General features: G+C 39.9%; 1 protein-coding gene across 1 annotated transcript; it reads right to left on the bottom strand.

Annotated features, from left to right (window-relative positions):
- Nucleotides 1-461: 461 nt before the first annotated feature.
- On the bottom strand, nucleotides 462-17,113 carry Neu3 (neuraminidase 3). The gene is made up of 3 exons (XM_019204404.2): nucleotides 16,941-17,113; nucleotides 15,855-16,066; nucleotides 462-2,393 (listed from the first exon to the last, which is right to left on the bottom strand). Exons 1-3 carry the CDS (start codon nucleotides 17,005-17,007, stop codon nucleotides 1,359-1,361), a joined length of 1,314 nt encoding a protein of 437 aa, XP_019059949.1. The 5' UTR covers nucleotides 17,008-17,113; the 3' UTR covers nucleotides 462-1,358.
- Nucleotides 17,114-17,544: the final 431 nt, after the last annotated feature.

Here is a 17,544-nt window from a genome sequence, read left to right as displayed (position 1 = left end):
AGCTATCAGACGGAGAGGCAGCCCTACTTCACAGGTAGTAATTCTAGTATATCCAAACATGCAGTCCCAATTCAGAGGTCTGGCAGTCCAAAGACCTTCCTAATGATGAAGGCCGAATCCATGGATAAAGGAGTAGCTGTGCTATAACAACATTCTGAGTAAAACAAACTTGGGAAAACCCAGCAGCTTGGACAAATGACTCTATGTGCACTGAAAATGCAACTAAAGCAATGACAGGAGCTACCATCACCCCACCTTATAGCCCAATATCTACAAACTATCTACCAGCAGCATTTTTCCCTCGAATTTTATCCCTCCCCTAGCTCCATACACTGCGAGAACCTAAGGGGCAGATACCATGGGAAGTTTTGCTCATTTTTCTTGTAGATTTGTCTTAGAGATAGGGTCTCATTTATGTTGCCCAGGCTGGCCTGGAACTCCTAGACTCAAGAAATCCTCCTCCCTCAGCCTTGCAAGTGGCTGGATTACAGGCAAGCACTGCCATGCCCAGCTTGTCCAATGTTTTAAAGAGCTAACCTATGCGCCTCCCCCAGCAACAGGGACCATCCTAAATGGTTAAATGAATTTCAGGCTCATTTTTCATAAAAGTACTGGTATCAGAAGCAATAATCACCAAAGTCAAGGGCTGCTGGCATTGAGTTTCTCATTTTTCTCCCTAGGAAATTTACTTTCTGGGTGAAGAGGGAAGGTTGAGCAGAGCTGCAAAGCTGGAGAAGGTAAGTGACTTCATGATTCCACTGTCCTGTTCTATTTCTCTTGGATCGAGAGCATGCAGAGCTCAGTGCAGAATCAGAAGGGAAAAAGTGACTTTATTATTAAAAATGAACAAACCATCCAGCTCTGCCTCGATACCTGTATGTAACCTCCTATCTATATGAAAAGTCATTTGAAAAGAGAAATCTTCAGATTTCTATGTGAAGATCAGAGGACTTTATGCAGCAGAACTTGCTGATCATGGAGCATGTAGACACTCTGGCTCTCCTAGTAATGGGAAGACAAGAGACGACAGAACCACTCCTCTCATTTTACAGATGGAGGCCTGGGGCCCAAAGAGTTCCTGTGACATGTCCAAGGTTCTAGAGCAGGCAAGTGGCAGAGCCAAGATGATCATCATCACGGTCTCCAAACTCCCAGTTTAGTGATCTTTAGGATTCAATAGCTATGGTAAAATTTTCATTTTGCTCTTTGAAGGAGAAGTAAAAAATGTTAGGAAGTAAAATATTAAACTTTTGTATTCTCTATAGACATCAGTAACCTCCACTCTCCCTTCTATAGAAAGCTGGATCCCTCGGCCAATTATTTAGTCTTGAACTGGCACAGGTTCCTACGAGGATTGGTCAGTCTTTTTGCACATAGCTCAGGATCTCCTGGTCTGTAAATAGGCGGAAGACAATTTGCTCACACTCCTGGTTGGTTCCACACTCAAATAAACACCCAAACAAGCCCTCGTCCCCCACAGCAGCCAGATCAGAGTAGCCAGAGGGCCCATAGTGCAAGATCCAGGGATGGGACCAACAGGCAGCCTCCAGGGGGTTCTGGTTAAGGTAGATGCCCAAGTCAACTCTCCTTTTCTTATTGGTTGGGTGTGAGTACAAGAGCCATGTTTCTGATGGTGCTCCAGCAACTTCCTCCGGTTTCAGTAAACCGTCCAGCAGAGGGCTCTGCTGAACGGAGGGAGCACTTTTATCCCTAACGTTCTGACTTCTATTTGGGATCATCAGAGGCCGGAAACTCACTACACTGCCTTGACAGCCATGTGGGGGCTCACAAAGCTGTTGGCTCAAGGACTGTGCCTCAAAGTATTCACCACAATCACTGCTGAGAGCCTCTGCCCGGCGCCTGTTTGGTGTCCGGGCACTACAGTAGAGCACAGGGTGACCAGCTGTCCTGGTCACCTCTGCTACTTGGCATTCCACTGTCACCAGGTTCTGAATGGGGCTGCCGTGGTGCCACGTGACCCCAAAGTCATCACTGTAGATCATCAGGGAATGAGGCCTGGCTTTGCATGGGAAGCAAAAGAGCCGGTGAGAGAAGTAGTAGGCATATGCAGGGATGATCAGCCTCCCCGACTGCAGCTGGATGCCATGACCCGGACCCACGGCAAATGTGGCCCAGTGCTTCATCTCTGAACCAGCGACTTCCTCCGTCAAGTCTCTCACTTCACTCCATGAGCACCCGGCATCCTGGCTGCAGATGAGGCAGAGGCGGGCAGCGTTCCTGCCTAACACAATCTGGTGACACTCAGTGACATGGTTCTGCACACAGATGAAGAACAGGTACACATAGCCTCTCTTCTGATCCCAAACAGGACAGGGGTTCATACTCCGATGCCCAGGTAATGTGGCTTCCATCACTGACTCCATGGGGCCCCACTAGACAAGGGGAAGAGAGAGGAGAAGGAAGAAGGAAAAGCAAGGGAGAGAAAAAATGGGAGTGAGATTCTAATGGGAAAGCATGACACTCATTAAAAACATTCATATTTTTCACAGACAAGAAATAAATGATATTGATAACTATAAAATTATAAAGCTCAAGAATTCACTAAATTCTCAAACTTCATAGAATCACTTATAAAGCTGGAAAGAGACAACACTACCTATTGCAAATGATGCCCCTCTATCTAGAATGTTCTTCCTCACTTTACCTGAACTTCCAAATCATCCTAATACCTAACTCTAAAGTCCTGTCCTTTGTGAAGCCTTTCACAAAACCTTATCTCTTTCTCTAATAAGGTATAGCAATTATATAACATTGCAATTTGGGGGTCGTAGGTCTCTCTTAAGACTATTACCCTTCTGAGGGCAGACATCGAATTACACTAATATTGTATCTCCGCTGCCTAGCACACAATAGTAGCTAAATAAAATTTACAAAAAAGAAAGATAAAGAAAAGAAAGGTGGACAAATTATGTTTTAGGCCAATACAAGAAAACTTAAGACAGAAATGTTTTTCCTTCCTGTGCTAGCCTTGTGAGGCAATTAAAAACAGTGTTACTAAAAGTGCAAACATATAATCAGACACCTAGTTCAAGTCCTGCCTTTATCGCTACTGGGAGACAGTGGGTGACTTATATAATCTTACTCTACTTCAATTTTCTCATCAGTTAAATGGAGAACTTAATTCATTTTGAATATATGCACTTTGGAGGTCCATTTGAGGCCTCCAGATAGTGATGTTAAGTGGACAATTGGATATACTGGTTTGGAATATAGAGAGAGGTCTGACTGGAGTCAGAAATTTGTAAGTTACTATTAAGGGGCCAATGGGTATCACTGGCCCTTTAACATCATTGCAGAGAAGTTGTTGTAAAGATACAATGAGGTAGTGCCTAACCGGATATACTACAAAGAAAGGCCTGATCCCCTTAATATATTTTAAAAATAATACTAGAAATTCTGAAGAAAATTTCTAGAACCTTAGAAGAAATTGGGCAAAGGGCAAGATCAGACAACACACAGAAAAAGAAAAAAAAAAAAAAAGAAAATATGTTCGACCCCACATAATAAAAATGCAAGTTAGGGAAAAAAAATAAAATAACAATCTCAAAGGTTTTTAAATATTTTTTAAAATGCAAGTTAGGGCCATGGATTTGGCTCAGGGGTTCTGCCACCTGCCTCACAAGTGCAAGGGCCCAAGTTTGATCCCTGGTACCAAAATAAATAAATTTTTAAAATGCAAATTAAACTGGCATAGCATTTAATTGGCAAAATCATGAAGTTTGATAATATTCCGTTAGAAAAATACAAAGAAACAAGCAACCTCATATATATAGATAGATAGATATAGCTATAGCTGTAGCTGTAGATATAGATAAAGATACAGATACAGATACAGATATATAGTGGAGCCTTGGTTAATGAACACTTTTGTTTGCAAGCAGTTTGGTTCACAAACAAAAGCATTTGGCAAAATTTTGTTGTTTGCAAACTCTACATCAGGTGATGAATAGAACCATGGCCATCTTTGCCACATGAACACAAATGTGGCCATGTTTACCAGAATTATGAAACAAATTAAGTCTGTGAGCTGAGGTATCACTGTGTGTGTTTTGTGTGTGTGTGTGTGTGTGTGTGTGTGTGTGTGTGTGCACGCGCGCATGTTAGGTGGGCATAGTGGTGCATGCCTCTGTGAGCTGAGGTATCACTGTGTGTGTTTTGTGTGTGTGTGTGTGTGTGTGTGTGTGTGTGTGCATGCGCGCATGTTAGGTGGGCATAGTGGTGCATGCTTATAACCCCAGCACTCAGGAAGGATGACGTGGGAGGTCCCAAGTTACAGCCCAGCCTAGGTAATTTAGCAACATAGTGCTGTCTCAAAATAAAACAGTAAAAAGGCTGGGTATGTAACTCAATGTAAAGGTCCTGGGTTACATCTTCAGTACGATGCATAGACGGATGGATGGATGGATGGATGGATGGATGGATGGATGGATGCATAATGGATGGACAGACAGATGGATGGGTATAAGATGAATGGACAGATGGATGAATGGACAAATACAGACACAGACTCCAAACAAAAATCTAGAGCTATAAATCAGCATAGCAATTACTTCTGGGGAGAAGAGAGGGGCCACAAGAGAAGTTTCACAGATGACAATGTTCCATTCTTTAGAATACTGGTAGTGACATTTATGAGTGGTGAGTCCCACGAGTGGTGGATATCACAATTCACTCAGCTGAGCTTTGTGGTTTGTTCATTTAACATTTACGCTGTTTTCTGCATATTTTATCACTTCACATTTTTAAAAGTATTCAAAGGATAGTATTAAAATATATCCTTGTTTTTCTTTGCTTCTATCTGAAGAATCACTGAAAGGAAGGATATACAAGAAACAATAATGACTGTCTATGGACAAGGAGAATGGGAATGAGATGTTACTTTTCATATTGTTTTTCTTTTCAGCTATATGAACTTTTTCAAACAAATAATAACCTTAAAAAATTAATTTCTGCAGGTCTGAGATATAGCTCAGAGGTAGAGACCAGAAATCGGGATTGTGGCTTAATGAGCCACTCAAAGAACCAAAACTGTTTAGCCCAGAAAACAGAAGACTCAAGAGGGCATGAACACGGCTTCCAGGCACTTCAAAGAGTTCTCTGCAAAAGGGATTTTACCTGCACTGTATATGGATTGACTGTGTCAGAGAGCAGAACAAGATCCATAGGTAGCTACGAAGAGATTATCTTATTTAAAATAAATTTAAATTGCCCTTTATAGAAAATGACCCTTTATGGAAAATGACTAATGCTGCATTCTTTTCATGTAAATTCTATTATCAATTACACTATGCAAATGATGAAACAGAGAGGAGTTAAATATCCAAGGTGATGCAACCAATAAATGATAGATCTTGACTTACTCAAAAGACAGGCTCTTTTTTTTTTTGTTTTTGTGGTGCTGGGGTTGAACCGAAGACCTCATGCATGCTAGGCAAGCACACTACCACTGAGCCATATCCTCGGTGCTAAAGCTATACTCTTAACCACTAAGCTGTTAGTGGCCATCAATGGAATATAGGTTGTTATACTGAAACAGAGATTGGACTGATGATTCTTCTAACTTCAAGACTCTGCAAATAAGTGAATGAGAGAATGAAAGTAAATAAAGGGAAGAGAGGACGAATTAAAAGTGGACAAATCTGGGGACTTTAATGTAGAATCCCCTCTTAGTGAGCAGCCACCAAAAGCTTTTTCTTATTATTCCGATAAATATTCTCCTAATTTTCTTCTTTGGTTTGTGATTTTTATTCTTTGATCCTGTGAGACAAAGAATTAGAATTTACATAAAATGTACTGCTTCATAATTTGGAGGTCCCACCAGAATCACCCTGCACTTTGAACCCAGCAAACTGACATGAGAATAATATGGAAGTAAGAGATGAGAATGTTTAACTTTTTCCTTTCCTTCCTCCATTTAACTATGATTAAACTTAGGAGCTGGAAAAGATTTGCATGCTCTAGTTTTATTTACTAGATAGGCTATGTTTCTTCCCTGTAGACAAAGTTTCTGTGCGTTACACAGAAAACTACTGTCCCATTAGGCACTCTCATATTCCTTCTACCCTGTACCTCTCCTGAGAATTAATGCCTGGGTAGGGTGGACTAATTTTTTTTTTTTTTTTTTGGATGGGGCCATTAGAATACAGATGATTTCATTGACAGAACAAAGTTTAGGGACCCAATGGCCACAGAGCTGTGACCCCAAATGCTATAGTCTGTCATTAAAGAAGCTAAAGAGTTCTATTCAGCCCTTTGCAGAAAGCCTTGCTTCCTGCTTACAACTGACAGCCCTGGCCAAAGCGACTCACAGTGGGCCACTGTTTCTTCTTTCAGGATCCCTCTCTCAACACACAACACAGTTGGCAGTGGTAGCTCATCCAGGGTAAATCTGTGCAGACCCCTTCTCTATGGCTGCTGGACTTTTTTTTTTTTTTTTTTTTTTTTGGACTCTTGAGTGATCAAGTTTTCCATCTCTCCAGGATGGTGAGTTTCCCCTTCCAGGTGCCTCACTAATTGTTTTGCTAGCTCATCTGACCTGATCAATCAGACAGTGGCCCCAGCCAAGATAACCTCAGAGTGAAGTTGACCTTCACTGTGGCGGGTTGGCAGAATCCTTCTGTTTGAAGGATGCCTCAGAGGAGGTGCATATTTCATGTGTTCCCCTGGGACAAGAGGTTTGTTACCCTAACGGACACTTTGAATAGATAAAACATCTCCACAGGACCCACAATGGGTCTCACGCTTCCTATTCCCTCTGACTTACTCCTCCTAGGGTATATTTTTAAAAACTGGTCCACATAATGTTAAATGAAATAAATCAGACACACAAGCTTAAATATCACATGGTTTCTATGATAATGAGAAACCCGAAATATAAATTAAAGAGTAAAATAAAGTTAGATAAGAAGTAGAGATACACATTTCTCATACCACGAGATGGGGTAAGGGAAGAAAAGGAGATGAAAAAAAGAAAGTAAGATGTGTTATGTGCATGTACCGACTCCCCAAAAGGAATGTAAACATTATGTTCTGTAAACGTGTACTAAATAACAAACAAAATACTGAAAACTGGTCTAGATTCAATCTTCAAACTCTTTTAAAAAAAAAAGCATGAGAAAAGGTGGTTGCCAGAGAAACATATAAATTACAACTGTACCTTTAATAGGTCTGTGCCTTTGGAGGAAACATTTACATAAGAAACAGCTGTGCTTATCAGCTGGTATACTGGTGGCCTGAACCTATGTTATTGTCATGTTATTGTGTTTTTCTTTTAAGACAAAGATGTTAATGCAGAGTTGTTGTTTTTCTAAACTAAAACCTCAGTATTCCGGTTTAATTACAATGTTGTACTTTGTAATAAATAAGTGGATTTGGGGTCATACTTGGCACTCAGTCTCTAAAAGGTTTGCCATCACTGGCCCAGTAACTAACAGAGGGCCCAAAAGAGCTTGTACTATGATTGCAGCTATTTCAAAGATTAGAGTATACAGTCCAGGGAAGATGGCCTCTTTAGGTCAGATGTCAACCTCAGATCTTTCTTAAAACTCCTCATTTTCACAGGTATAAAAGAGATGAGGCCTCAAACATAGTTTTATAAGGGCGGACAATAAATAAAGATTCTATCTAACAATTTATAGCTTTTGTGTCTCTCCCCCTTCCGACTCTTATTGATATCATTTATTATAAGAGATCTCTGTTATCATTCACCTAAAAAACAATGCTATGATACTCCCTAGGAAAAGTTCTGATTGCTCTATTTATAGATATAAACATAAAACTATAAAAAGGGTTATTATAACTCAGCATAGTCAATACATCTAAGAGTGCATTCTGATTTAAAAGTGATTGATTGCTTTATATATTCTATGTTTTCCTGTTTGCTCATCTGCCTGTTTAATGTTTTAATATCTGGCTAAATACTTACAGCTGCTTCAGTAAAGATTTTTGAGGTCATATCAATTTCCTTTTCCTTTTGTCCTTATAAACTTCTGGATTATTTCAGATATAGATAACCAGTTGTATAGGTTTTGGGGGTAGCCAAACCTTAAAAATTAGGTTAAAAAATATTGCTAGGCTTAAGGTTTAAATGAAGTGCACAGGTAAAAACTCTTAATGTTTGATAACAAAGGTTATGTATGATTAGGCTAATGTGTGTGTTTCTATGTGTTTTCAGATTTACATTTTACATTCTATTTTAGTTGGCTTATACAGAAGTAGACACTCATGATTATCAGCCCTAATGTTTTTGGTGCACATGGCTTAACAGTGAGCTAATTTAAATTGTTGATAAAAGTAAAAATGTCTTTAAAAGTTGATACTTTTTTGTCTAGGTTGTTAGCCATTGAAGATAATATCTTTAAAGACTGGTTTTATAAGTACAATGTCTATTGTTTTCTGTATATAACTTCAGAGTTTTCCTAGGTTAAAGATATCGTATTATAGCTTCAAGTGTTAAGTGCTATGCTTTTGCTCTCATGAGCCAACTAAAGAAATTGTTAAATAAATAAGTGAGGGCCCTTGTGCCTGAGGAACTACTAAACAAAATTCTCCTTTGCAACTGAAAAAGCAGCTGCCTGAACCAGTTTGAATAAGTTTTCTCCACTGATGGGTATTACATATACACACACACACACACACATGGGCTATAATTAAAGGTTTTCTTAAAATATTTGTGGTTACTTAAGAAATTGAGTTTTACACTTTCACTGAGAGACAGCCTCTTTAACAAATGGTGGTGAAAAAACTGGCTTTCCACATGCCAAAGATTGAAACTAGATCCAATCTTTCACTACGCATTAAACTAAAATTGAAATGGATCTACACACACACACACACACATGGGCTATAATTAAAGGTTTTCTTAAAATATTTGTGGTTACTTAAGAAATTGAGTTTTACACTTTCACTGAGAGACAGCCTCTTTAACAAATGGTGGTGAAAAAACTGGCTTTCCACATGCCAAAGATTGAAACTAGATCCAATCTTTCACTACGCATTAAACTAAAATTGAAATGGATCGAAGATCTAAATATTAAAACATAAACACTAAATCTGATAGAATATAGAATGTGTAGAACTCTCGAAGACATTGGTATTGGCAAAACTCTATGAACAAAACCCCAATCGCACAGGAACTATCACAAAGAGTCAACAACTGCAACTTCATTTTATTAAAAAGCTTTTGCACAGAAAGAGAAACCACTCACAAAATAGGAAAAAAATTTATTTTGTCAGCTATTCCTCAGACAAAGGACTACTATCTAGAATATATAAAGAACTTTAAAAAGTCAGGCCCCCCAAAGTTAAAGCCCCAATCCAAAAATGGGCATTTGAAATGAACAGACGCTTCTCAGTGAAGAAGTAGAAACAGCAAATAAATATATGAAAAAATGTTCAACATCATTGGTCATTCATGAAATTCAAATTAAAAGAATGCTGAGATTCCACCTCACCCCAAAAAGAATGGCTGCTATCAAGAAATCAACCAATAACATATGCTGGAGGGGCTGGAGGGAAAAAGGAACCCTTCTGCACTGTTGGTGGGAGTGTAGACTGGTGCAACCACTGTGGAAATCAGTGTGGAGATTTCTCAAACAACTAAAACTACAGGTTCCATTTAATCCAGCTATACCTCTTCTTGGTATCTTCCTAAAAAAATTAAAAGCATCATACCACAGCGACATACATACATCCATGTTTATCATGGTACAGTTTGTAATAGCTCAATCTTGGACACAGCCCAAATGCCTGTCAACCCATGAGTGGATAAAGGTATTTTTTTGTAATACAATGGAGTACTACCCTGCCATAAAGAAGTATGAGCTTCAGGCATTTTAGCTAAATGGATGGGCCTTGAGACCATACTCTTAAGTGAAGTAAATACCACATTTTGTTTCTCAGCTGTGAGAAACCAAGAGTGGAAATAAGAACTAAAATGTATAGTATGCATTAGGAAATTGGAAGAAAATGTTCAATTGGGAAAGGGAATGAGGGAAGGGGAGAAAAAAAGGAAGGGAGGGGCAAGAAAAAAAATAGAAGGAAAAAATGGAAAGAAAGCTTTTGCATATAAGGAAGGGAAGGGGGTTGAGGAGAGGGGAAATGGGGAAAAAGAGAAGAGACAGGCCAAGGATGCAGCTCAGGGCACTGCGCCTGCCTGGCAAGTGCAAGGTTCTAAGTTCCATTCCCAGTATGGGGTGAGGGAGAAAGAAGAAGCAGGATATATTTGCACATACAGGTGCAAATTCTCTATGATGAATGTTATCATCATGTATATCTAAATTCTACCAGTAAATGTTTTGCTTTAAAAAAAAAAGAAATTGAATTCTAAGATTTACAGATTTAAATGTAGACTTGTAAAATTGCTATGGCTTGTGTCTAGATGTCCCCCCAAAACTTCATGAAGTCAGGGCTTTTTCAGAGGTGGCCAAATCTAGAGTGTGTGATGCTGGGATTAAGGGTGTGTGATTACTAGATCAGTCCATTGATTGGTCTGGCACAGCCACAATTCTGGTAGGCTGGATAAAACAAAAGGGGACCTGTTAAGGTCCCTTGTTGCTTTTGCTACTATGTGGGTGCCATGAACTGTTTCTCCTCTGCAACACACCTCTGCCGTGTTCCACCCCGCCTTGGAGCCAGCTGATTATGGACTGAAATCTCTACAAATTGTGAGCTAAATAAACCCTTTCCCCTTTAACTTTGGGTGTTGGGTATTTTATCTCAGCAATGAGAGAAAAGTAACTGTCACACAAAGTTTTCAAAAATCAGCATATAATTGGTTAAATTAAGTTGTTATTTTGTTATCTTAGTTTGTGATAAAACCTATATATATATATGGAACTAGACATATCTATTATGTATGTTTATGTATACATATATGCAAAATGTGAGTCTTAAGCTTTAAAGTTGTTTATAGATTTAAGACTACATAAATTTGATACATATAAAGTAACTAATAAGTATTTTTTTATATAATATACATTATATCCAGATCTTAGACATAAAATTATGAAAAGTTTTTTGACATCTCTTTAAATTTCATCTTGCTATTTAAAACTCAATCTACATCTATTGGCTTTGATTAAACATTCTGTCACTGTATAAATAAGATTCACTTGCATGATGGATAAAAGGTCTATTTGTGATCAGTAATACTGTTTCCTAAACTTGAAAAAGGTCTAAAGATGTTCTTTAACTTTTGTCAGTGTAGTTATACCCTATAAACTTGTTAAAGGAGTCTAAATTTTGCCTCAAGAGTAAAAACATCATATACCTGTGATGCTAATTATTGTTAATTTCATGCTGCCATATATTAGATACACTTATGTTTCCCAAGTATACAAATCTTAGAGGATACAAAACTTAGAAAAACAACTTATCATTCTGATCACTTCCAGGCTAAAATTGTTTATGGTGGTATACTTTTCAGACTTATGCTCGTGTGAATATTTTATAATTATGTTGTAACAGTTAGATGTACCTAAACAATGTCCAATCCAAACAATGCCAGTCTAATGATTAGAGATTAGACATTAATAACCTATAATGTACATCTATAAACAGGTGCCCGCAACTTAAAAGACATTTTACTAAAAGATAAAAAAATTTTAAAAAGGGTTTATTTGTCGTTTGCAATATCTTATAATTATACAAGGTAACCAATTGATAAAATAAGATTTTAAATGTATTTTAGAAATCACAAAAGCCTACCAGTTTTAATAATGTCGATCATAATTATATATATGTATTTTTTGTACCAGGGATTGAACTCGGGACCTTGTGCTTGTGAGGCAGGCAGTGGAACCACTGAGTTAAATCCCCGGCGGGAAGATGCTATATTTGAACTTGACTTCAATTTTTCCCTGTAAGACTTTATAGCTGTTATATGTTAACATTCTACATACAAAAACTTGACTTCAGCCATGATTGATAAAAGAAATAGCAGATCTCTGACCATAATTTATATTTCAAAGTGCTCAATACTCAGATAAAATTATGATTGTTTAAACTATTGCTCCCACTTCAATACTGGTAACTGACCTTCTGGATGTTCAACAACTGAGGCTTAGAGACCAAAGCTAAAAAAAGAGTGACTGGGTCGAGGGCAGCCACCTAGCCTTTCAAGGTCAACTAGGATTCAGGATGTGAGAGGATCCCTCGAAAAGGATCCTACAACTCCAATGAGGCACTCAACCTCCTGAGAGACTGTTGCAACCAAGAGGACAGGAGTTAACCACTGTACATTGTACTAAAAGGAGAGCTACTCAAAAGGAAAATGTCTCCCATTCTTTCAAGGGAAGCCATATGGTCAAGCAAGACCATGACTCTTCCTGGCAGGTGACAATGACAAAACAAAACAAAAAATATGTAAAACCTAAAAGGCTCTGTATATGGCCCTAAAATAATCCCTGAGGAGCCTGAACTGACCTTAATATATATAAAGAGCAAAGTTAATTTTAATAAACACAGTCTCACTTTAACTTGGTCTTAAATGCTCAGCAGAAAAGTATAACCAAAAGGATCTATATAGAGAATAACAGTAATACAGGCTAGATATAAAAAGGGCTCCAAGTACTACACTGACCTTGTAGCTACACCTACAACTTATCATTATCATGGTTCAATAAGACTAAAAGAGCCATGGTGACAGCTATAGAGATAAAACAAGAGTCTTTAAATTCTTTAGCTAAAATAGTCCTTCAAAACCTCAGAATCCTTGATCTTCTTTTGGCCAAAACCAGAGAGACTTGTACAGTGATAAATGAAACTTCTTGTCTTTGGATAAATAATTAACATTAGGAGGAACAAAACCTTAAAACCATAAGAAAAAAAAATCCAACTTACAGATAACCTCCACAACAGTCCTAGGACAGTTAGTTTACAATCTCCACTCCAATCCCTTAACAGTGTCTGGACCTGGATCCTTCCCTTAATTACCCCAATCTGTCTTTTCATCCTGGTTCTTGGGTTGGGCTGTACATTCTTAATCTCTTGGCAAATTTGTTTCTTCTCATTTAGAGACTGTCAAACTCCAAATGGTCATGCAGAAGGAGCCAATGACAAATGTGCCAAACTCCTTTTACCAGGGTCCCCTAGATCAACCCTCTCAAGAGAATCCATAATTGTCAACTCTCCCAATATGGCTTCTACCGAAGTCCCCTTAGATTTTCTCTGTGAAGAAAATCTCTGCTAGCCCCCTACACTGAACCTCTCAGCAAAAAGCAAGTAGATGGAAATCTTCACTCATCTTCCCTAATGGCAGTTAGAAATACTTCTTAAGAGGGGGCACTGCAACAGGGTGCACCTAAGATAAAGTCAGCTACATTTTCTTTTTTAAATAGCACACACTGGGCTGGGGATTTAGCTCAGTGGCATTGCGCCTGCCTCACACACTGATTTAAGAACTAATTCAAGCAGCTAGCTAAACTTAGTGTAGTACAGTGAGCACTTGCCTGGCATGTGTGAGGTCCTGAGTTCAATTCCCCAGTTCACAAAAACAAAGCAAAAAGAAAACACTAGGTAAAAAGATAAAAAGTTAAGATAAGAATGGAGAGATAAGAACTTTTCCTCATAGTACACACTAAGTTAAGAGCTACTTTAAGCAACTAGCTAAATTTAGAAATATAAACGAACACACAGTGAAAAAAGATTAAAGGTTAAAAGAATCTTTCTTCCCAGGTAAAAGTATGCTAGCAAGAGTATGCTAAATTAACCACCCCTCTCCAACCTCCAGGCTGACCTGGAGGAACTGAGAAATGTAGGGTATCCAGCCAAGTATTCAACTAAGTAAATGGTTTTTTAAAAGCTCTACAAATCCTCCTGTGCTCTGCTTATCTATATGAGAGCAGGACAAAGAAGGGAATTTGGAGTTCCATCTAGAAGCCTCTCTTGATGGCCACAAAGAACTTTTTTCTTCTTATTTCCAATAAACACTCTCCAAAATTGAAACAAAGCAACAACAACAAAAAACACAATTGTGACTACTGAACAACGATAGTACTGAACAATATGGTTATACAACAGATAAATGTGACTACTGTACAATGTGGTCATGCAACAGGTGTGGTGTGATGTTTTTTAAAAGGATAAAAAAAAGGAAGGAAGAGAGAGAGAGGGAGGGAGGAAGAGGGGCAGGAATGAAGGAAAAAAGAAAGGGAAAAGAAAAAAGCAAAGGAAAGAAAAGGAGAGAAGAGGAAATAAAAAAGGCAAGCTTACCAGCCTATTGGCTATGATAAAAAGTAGGGCAACACAGCCAGAGATAACACTCATTACAAGAGATAATGAAATAGCTAGAACTCCAAGCTCTGCTGGGCTGCAGGACTAGGCCTGTATGGGGGCCACTTGCAAGCAGGAGTCTGGTCTTGGGAAGCCACAAAGATTCAGTGACATTAAGTCAAAAGAAAAGAAACTGAAAATTCCCAAAAGTTAAAAAAAAAAAAAATTCCCATAGGGAAATGTGAGCCAGTATCATCACAAGTAAGGACAGGAGTTGCTGGTAAACTCATGTTCAGCACAATGACATTTGCACTATAACAGAACAAGACACCTGTTGTGGATACAAAGGGTCAATGCTAAGATTTCAGGTATCTGTAAGTAGAAAAGCAGAGCAGATTAGGGGCATTAAAGTATCTGTTATAAAAACAAAAGATGGACAGACAGATACACAGCTATACATTTTTTACAAGACTCTCAAAATTATTCTCATTTGATCTTCACTTCAGCCAGCTCTGGAAGTGGACATAACAATAAGAAATATGAGGTCTGAAATAACCCTGTAGCTTCTAGCCCCAAAGAACAGCAAACACTTTTCCCCACCAAAATATCAGTAAAAATGTGCTACTTATAGGCAAGTTCTCCAATTTCAGTTCTGTCACATACTACTTATGTGCCCAAAGCAAGTCACTTTAATTATCTGGCCCAAATTTCTCCTGTAAAATGAAGATAATATATATCTCACACAAGGCACTTTATAGTACTAAGAATATGCCTGTTGATGTTACTTCCTCTCTGTGGTCTTGAACAAGCTATTTACTTTCTGGAGCACCCTAATCTCTCACCAGCAAAACTGGACTAACTGTTAGGGACCTGACGCTGCAATCATGGGCTGCATTTTCCTGGTGCTTCTTGGCTCTTAAAGACCTCATGCTCTTATCTTTAGTTTCCCTTCCCTGCAAGGCCACAGCGTTCCGAAGAGACTAAATCTGTTTCTCCAGGACCAAACCCATAAAGGGCAACCTGGCCTGTGATAGGTTAAAGGTAGCCTACTCCTCATAAATAAGCAATAGCCCACCCCCAAAATGATAAAAGGACCTTCCTTTCTTTGGTCTTCTCTTCTTCCCTTTCTCCTCTCTCCCTAACCTGCCTTCCCTAATAAAATCTCCTGTCAGACCTCTCGGTGTGTGGCCTAGTTGTTGAGCATCGCTGTGCCTCTACACTAACAATGCTTATTTCCCTAAGTGATTTATGAGAAATGAAGGGAAGAGAAATGAAAAACACAACACATATTAGATGAAAGTGAATAAACCACAGAGGGTCTCTGAAGTCTGAGACTGAGTTTGAAGCCTACTTCTCATTAGAACTGCACAACTCTGAGCAAATGGCAACCTCTCTGCTCCTCAGTTTCTTCATAGGGAAGATGTGACTGATAAGAGTACCTATGATATAGAATGGCTGTGAAGATTCAGCATGTCCTGGCACACAACAAATGTTTAACGAGAGCTCATTTTTGCTGTTTTTTCCTCCGCTCCCACATAGCACTTTTCCAACACTGATGGGAAAAGTGGGTAAAGCATTGTAGAGACAAAGTGAGGCCCAGGTCAAGAGCTGGGATGAATCACCTGTACTGAGTGTCCAGTCCTCAACCCTCGCCTCAGCACCAGGTGAAGAGAATCCACATCCCTGCTTGTGGAACGCTTCTCTGCAAAGGCCAGGAAGGTGTGGGTGGGGGGAACATAGAGCAGGGCTGGGATCCGGTAGGTAATCCCATTCTTGTCTTCCTGCTGGAACAGAGGGCTGTTGAAGGAGCACGACGTCACCTCTTCCTTGACACCTGCAAGACAGGAGACAACTCAATGTGTGTCCATACCCAGGAGCTGCTCTGCAAACAAGTTCTCTACCATTCCATCTCTGGAGGGCACAGGGGAGACACAGGTGCATTCAAATGTTAATTTCTTCTTACAAAGAGAATATCACTGTCTCAACAGCACAAAGCAAGCTATACGCATTCTCATTCAACAATACTATTCTCCAGACCCTGGAGGAATCCTATGCAGCCTGTGTCAAGTGTGTTTCTTAGCATACAAGAGTCAGTAGGTAGACCCCCTCCCAAGTCTACCCTATCAGAGAGTGTACACCCCACAGAGGATTTACATTTTCAAGAAACCTAACTTCATGTAGATATCTTTGCTCCAAGCAGATGTGGGCCCATAGTTTCTCTTACTACAAAAGCAAGCTTGCCGCACAGCAAGCTTACTGAAGCCAAGATTCCAAGTGAGACTGGCAAACGTCTAGGACAGGTAGGGGCAGGTTAAGGCGTGAAAATGACTCTGGTTTTCAGTTTGCTTTTAGTTTCCAGGCCACAAAGTAACAAAACTTGCATCAAATACCATGTCTCCAAAAGTCCCGCTCAAGTCTTTTTGCAGCAGCCCACTGATCCCTTCTGTACTAAGAGGAAATTTCCTGCTCTGTTTCTCTTAACTCACAATTCTAATCTAAGGTTGATGTTTGGCTAGAGGAAAGTAATCAAAAATAGAATAGCTAAGAATACTCTGTCAGGCCCTAGCTATTCGGTGGCTGACTCAACATTCCACCAAAACTGGATTTCCTAAGTGCAAATGGTGCTTCTGACCCTGCTCAACTGGCACGGGATTCCAATGGTGCGTGTGTTGGGGGGGGGGGCTTTCCGGTCTCCCAGCCCCTCTCACCTGAGCAGGACGCAGGCTCCTCTGTGTCCCTCAGGGCTGAGCTGGACGCGAGGTGCTGCTGTTCCATGGCGCGCGGGCCAGGTCCTCTGGTCTCAGGCTCCGCAGAAGAGCGGCACCAGGGCTTGGGAGACAGAGACAGCAGAGAGGGACAGAAAGTGACGTTAACTGAAGATATGGAAGCCAACCTCGAGAAGTGAAGACCGGGCAGCCGGCTGGAAAGCGGCGGCAGACACTTGGAGACAGATTGGAGACCAAAAGTCACTTCGGTGAGCTGGCGGGAAAGTCAGCAGCTCGAGGGCCAGGAAAGGGAAATGAGACCTACCTTTGGCCACCAGGCGGGGCATCCCGCCTCCTCAGCCCCGCCTCCTTCACCCGCTCCGGCCCCGCCCACGCAGTCTCCTAGCTCGGGTACCCAAACCCACGCTCTTCTTTAATTGGTTAGTCTGCTAGTAGGTATCACCGCCTAAAATTTCCCGGGATAGGCAGGGAGTACAGGAAAGGTTCCGCGCCTCAGAGGGAACTACAAAAAGGACCGATGCCCCTGTGCATTGGGTACCTCCCCTTGCAAAATAAATAAATACGAATACAAATATAGATTTTTAAA

This window comes from Fukomys damarensis, unplaced genomic scaffold (genome assembly GCF_012274545.1).
Source record: "Fukomys damarensis isolate Sample0158 unplaced genomic scaffold, DMR_v1.0_HiC HiC_scaffold_16, whole genome shotgun sequence".
In the NCBI taxonomy this organism is placed as follows: Eukaryota; Metazoa; Chordata; class Mammalia; order Rodentia; family Bathyergidae; genus Fukomys; species Fukomys damarensis.
The sequence above is the reverse complement of the archived record's forward strand: the minus strand, read 5'-3'. Positions and strand labels throughout refer to the sequence as shown.

Excerpts from the sequence above, each read along its gene's own strand:
- Neu3 (XM_019204404.2), bottom strand. The coding sequence starts at position 17,007 with ATGGAACAGCAGCACCTCGCGTCCAGCTCAGCCCTGAGGGACACAGAG. Across the intron at positions 16,067-16,940 it reads GGAGCCTGCGTCCTGCTCAG|GTGTCAAGGAAGAGGTGACG; the intron begins GTGAGAGGGGCT and ends CCTGTCTTGCAG. Across the intron at positions 2,394-15,854 it reads GGACTGGACACTCAGTACAG|TGGGGCCCCATGGAGTCAGT; the intron begins GTGATTCATCCC and ends CCCCTTGTCTAG.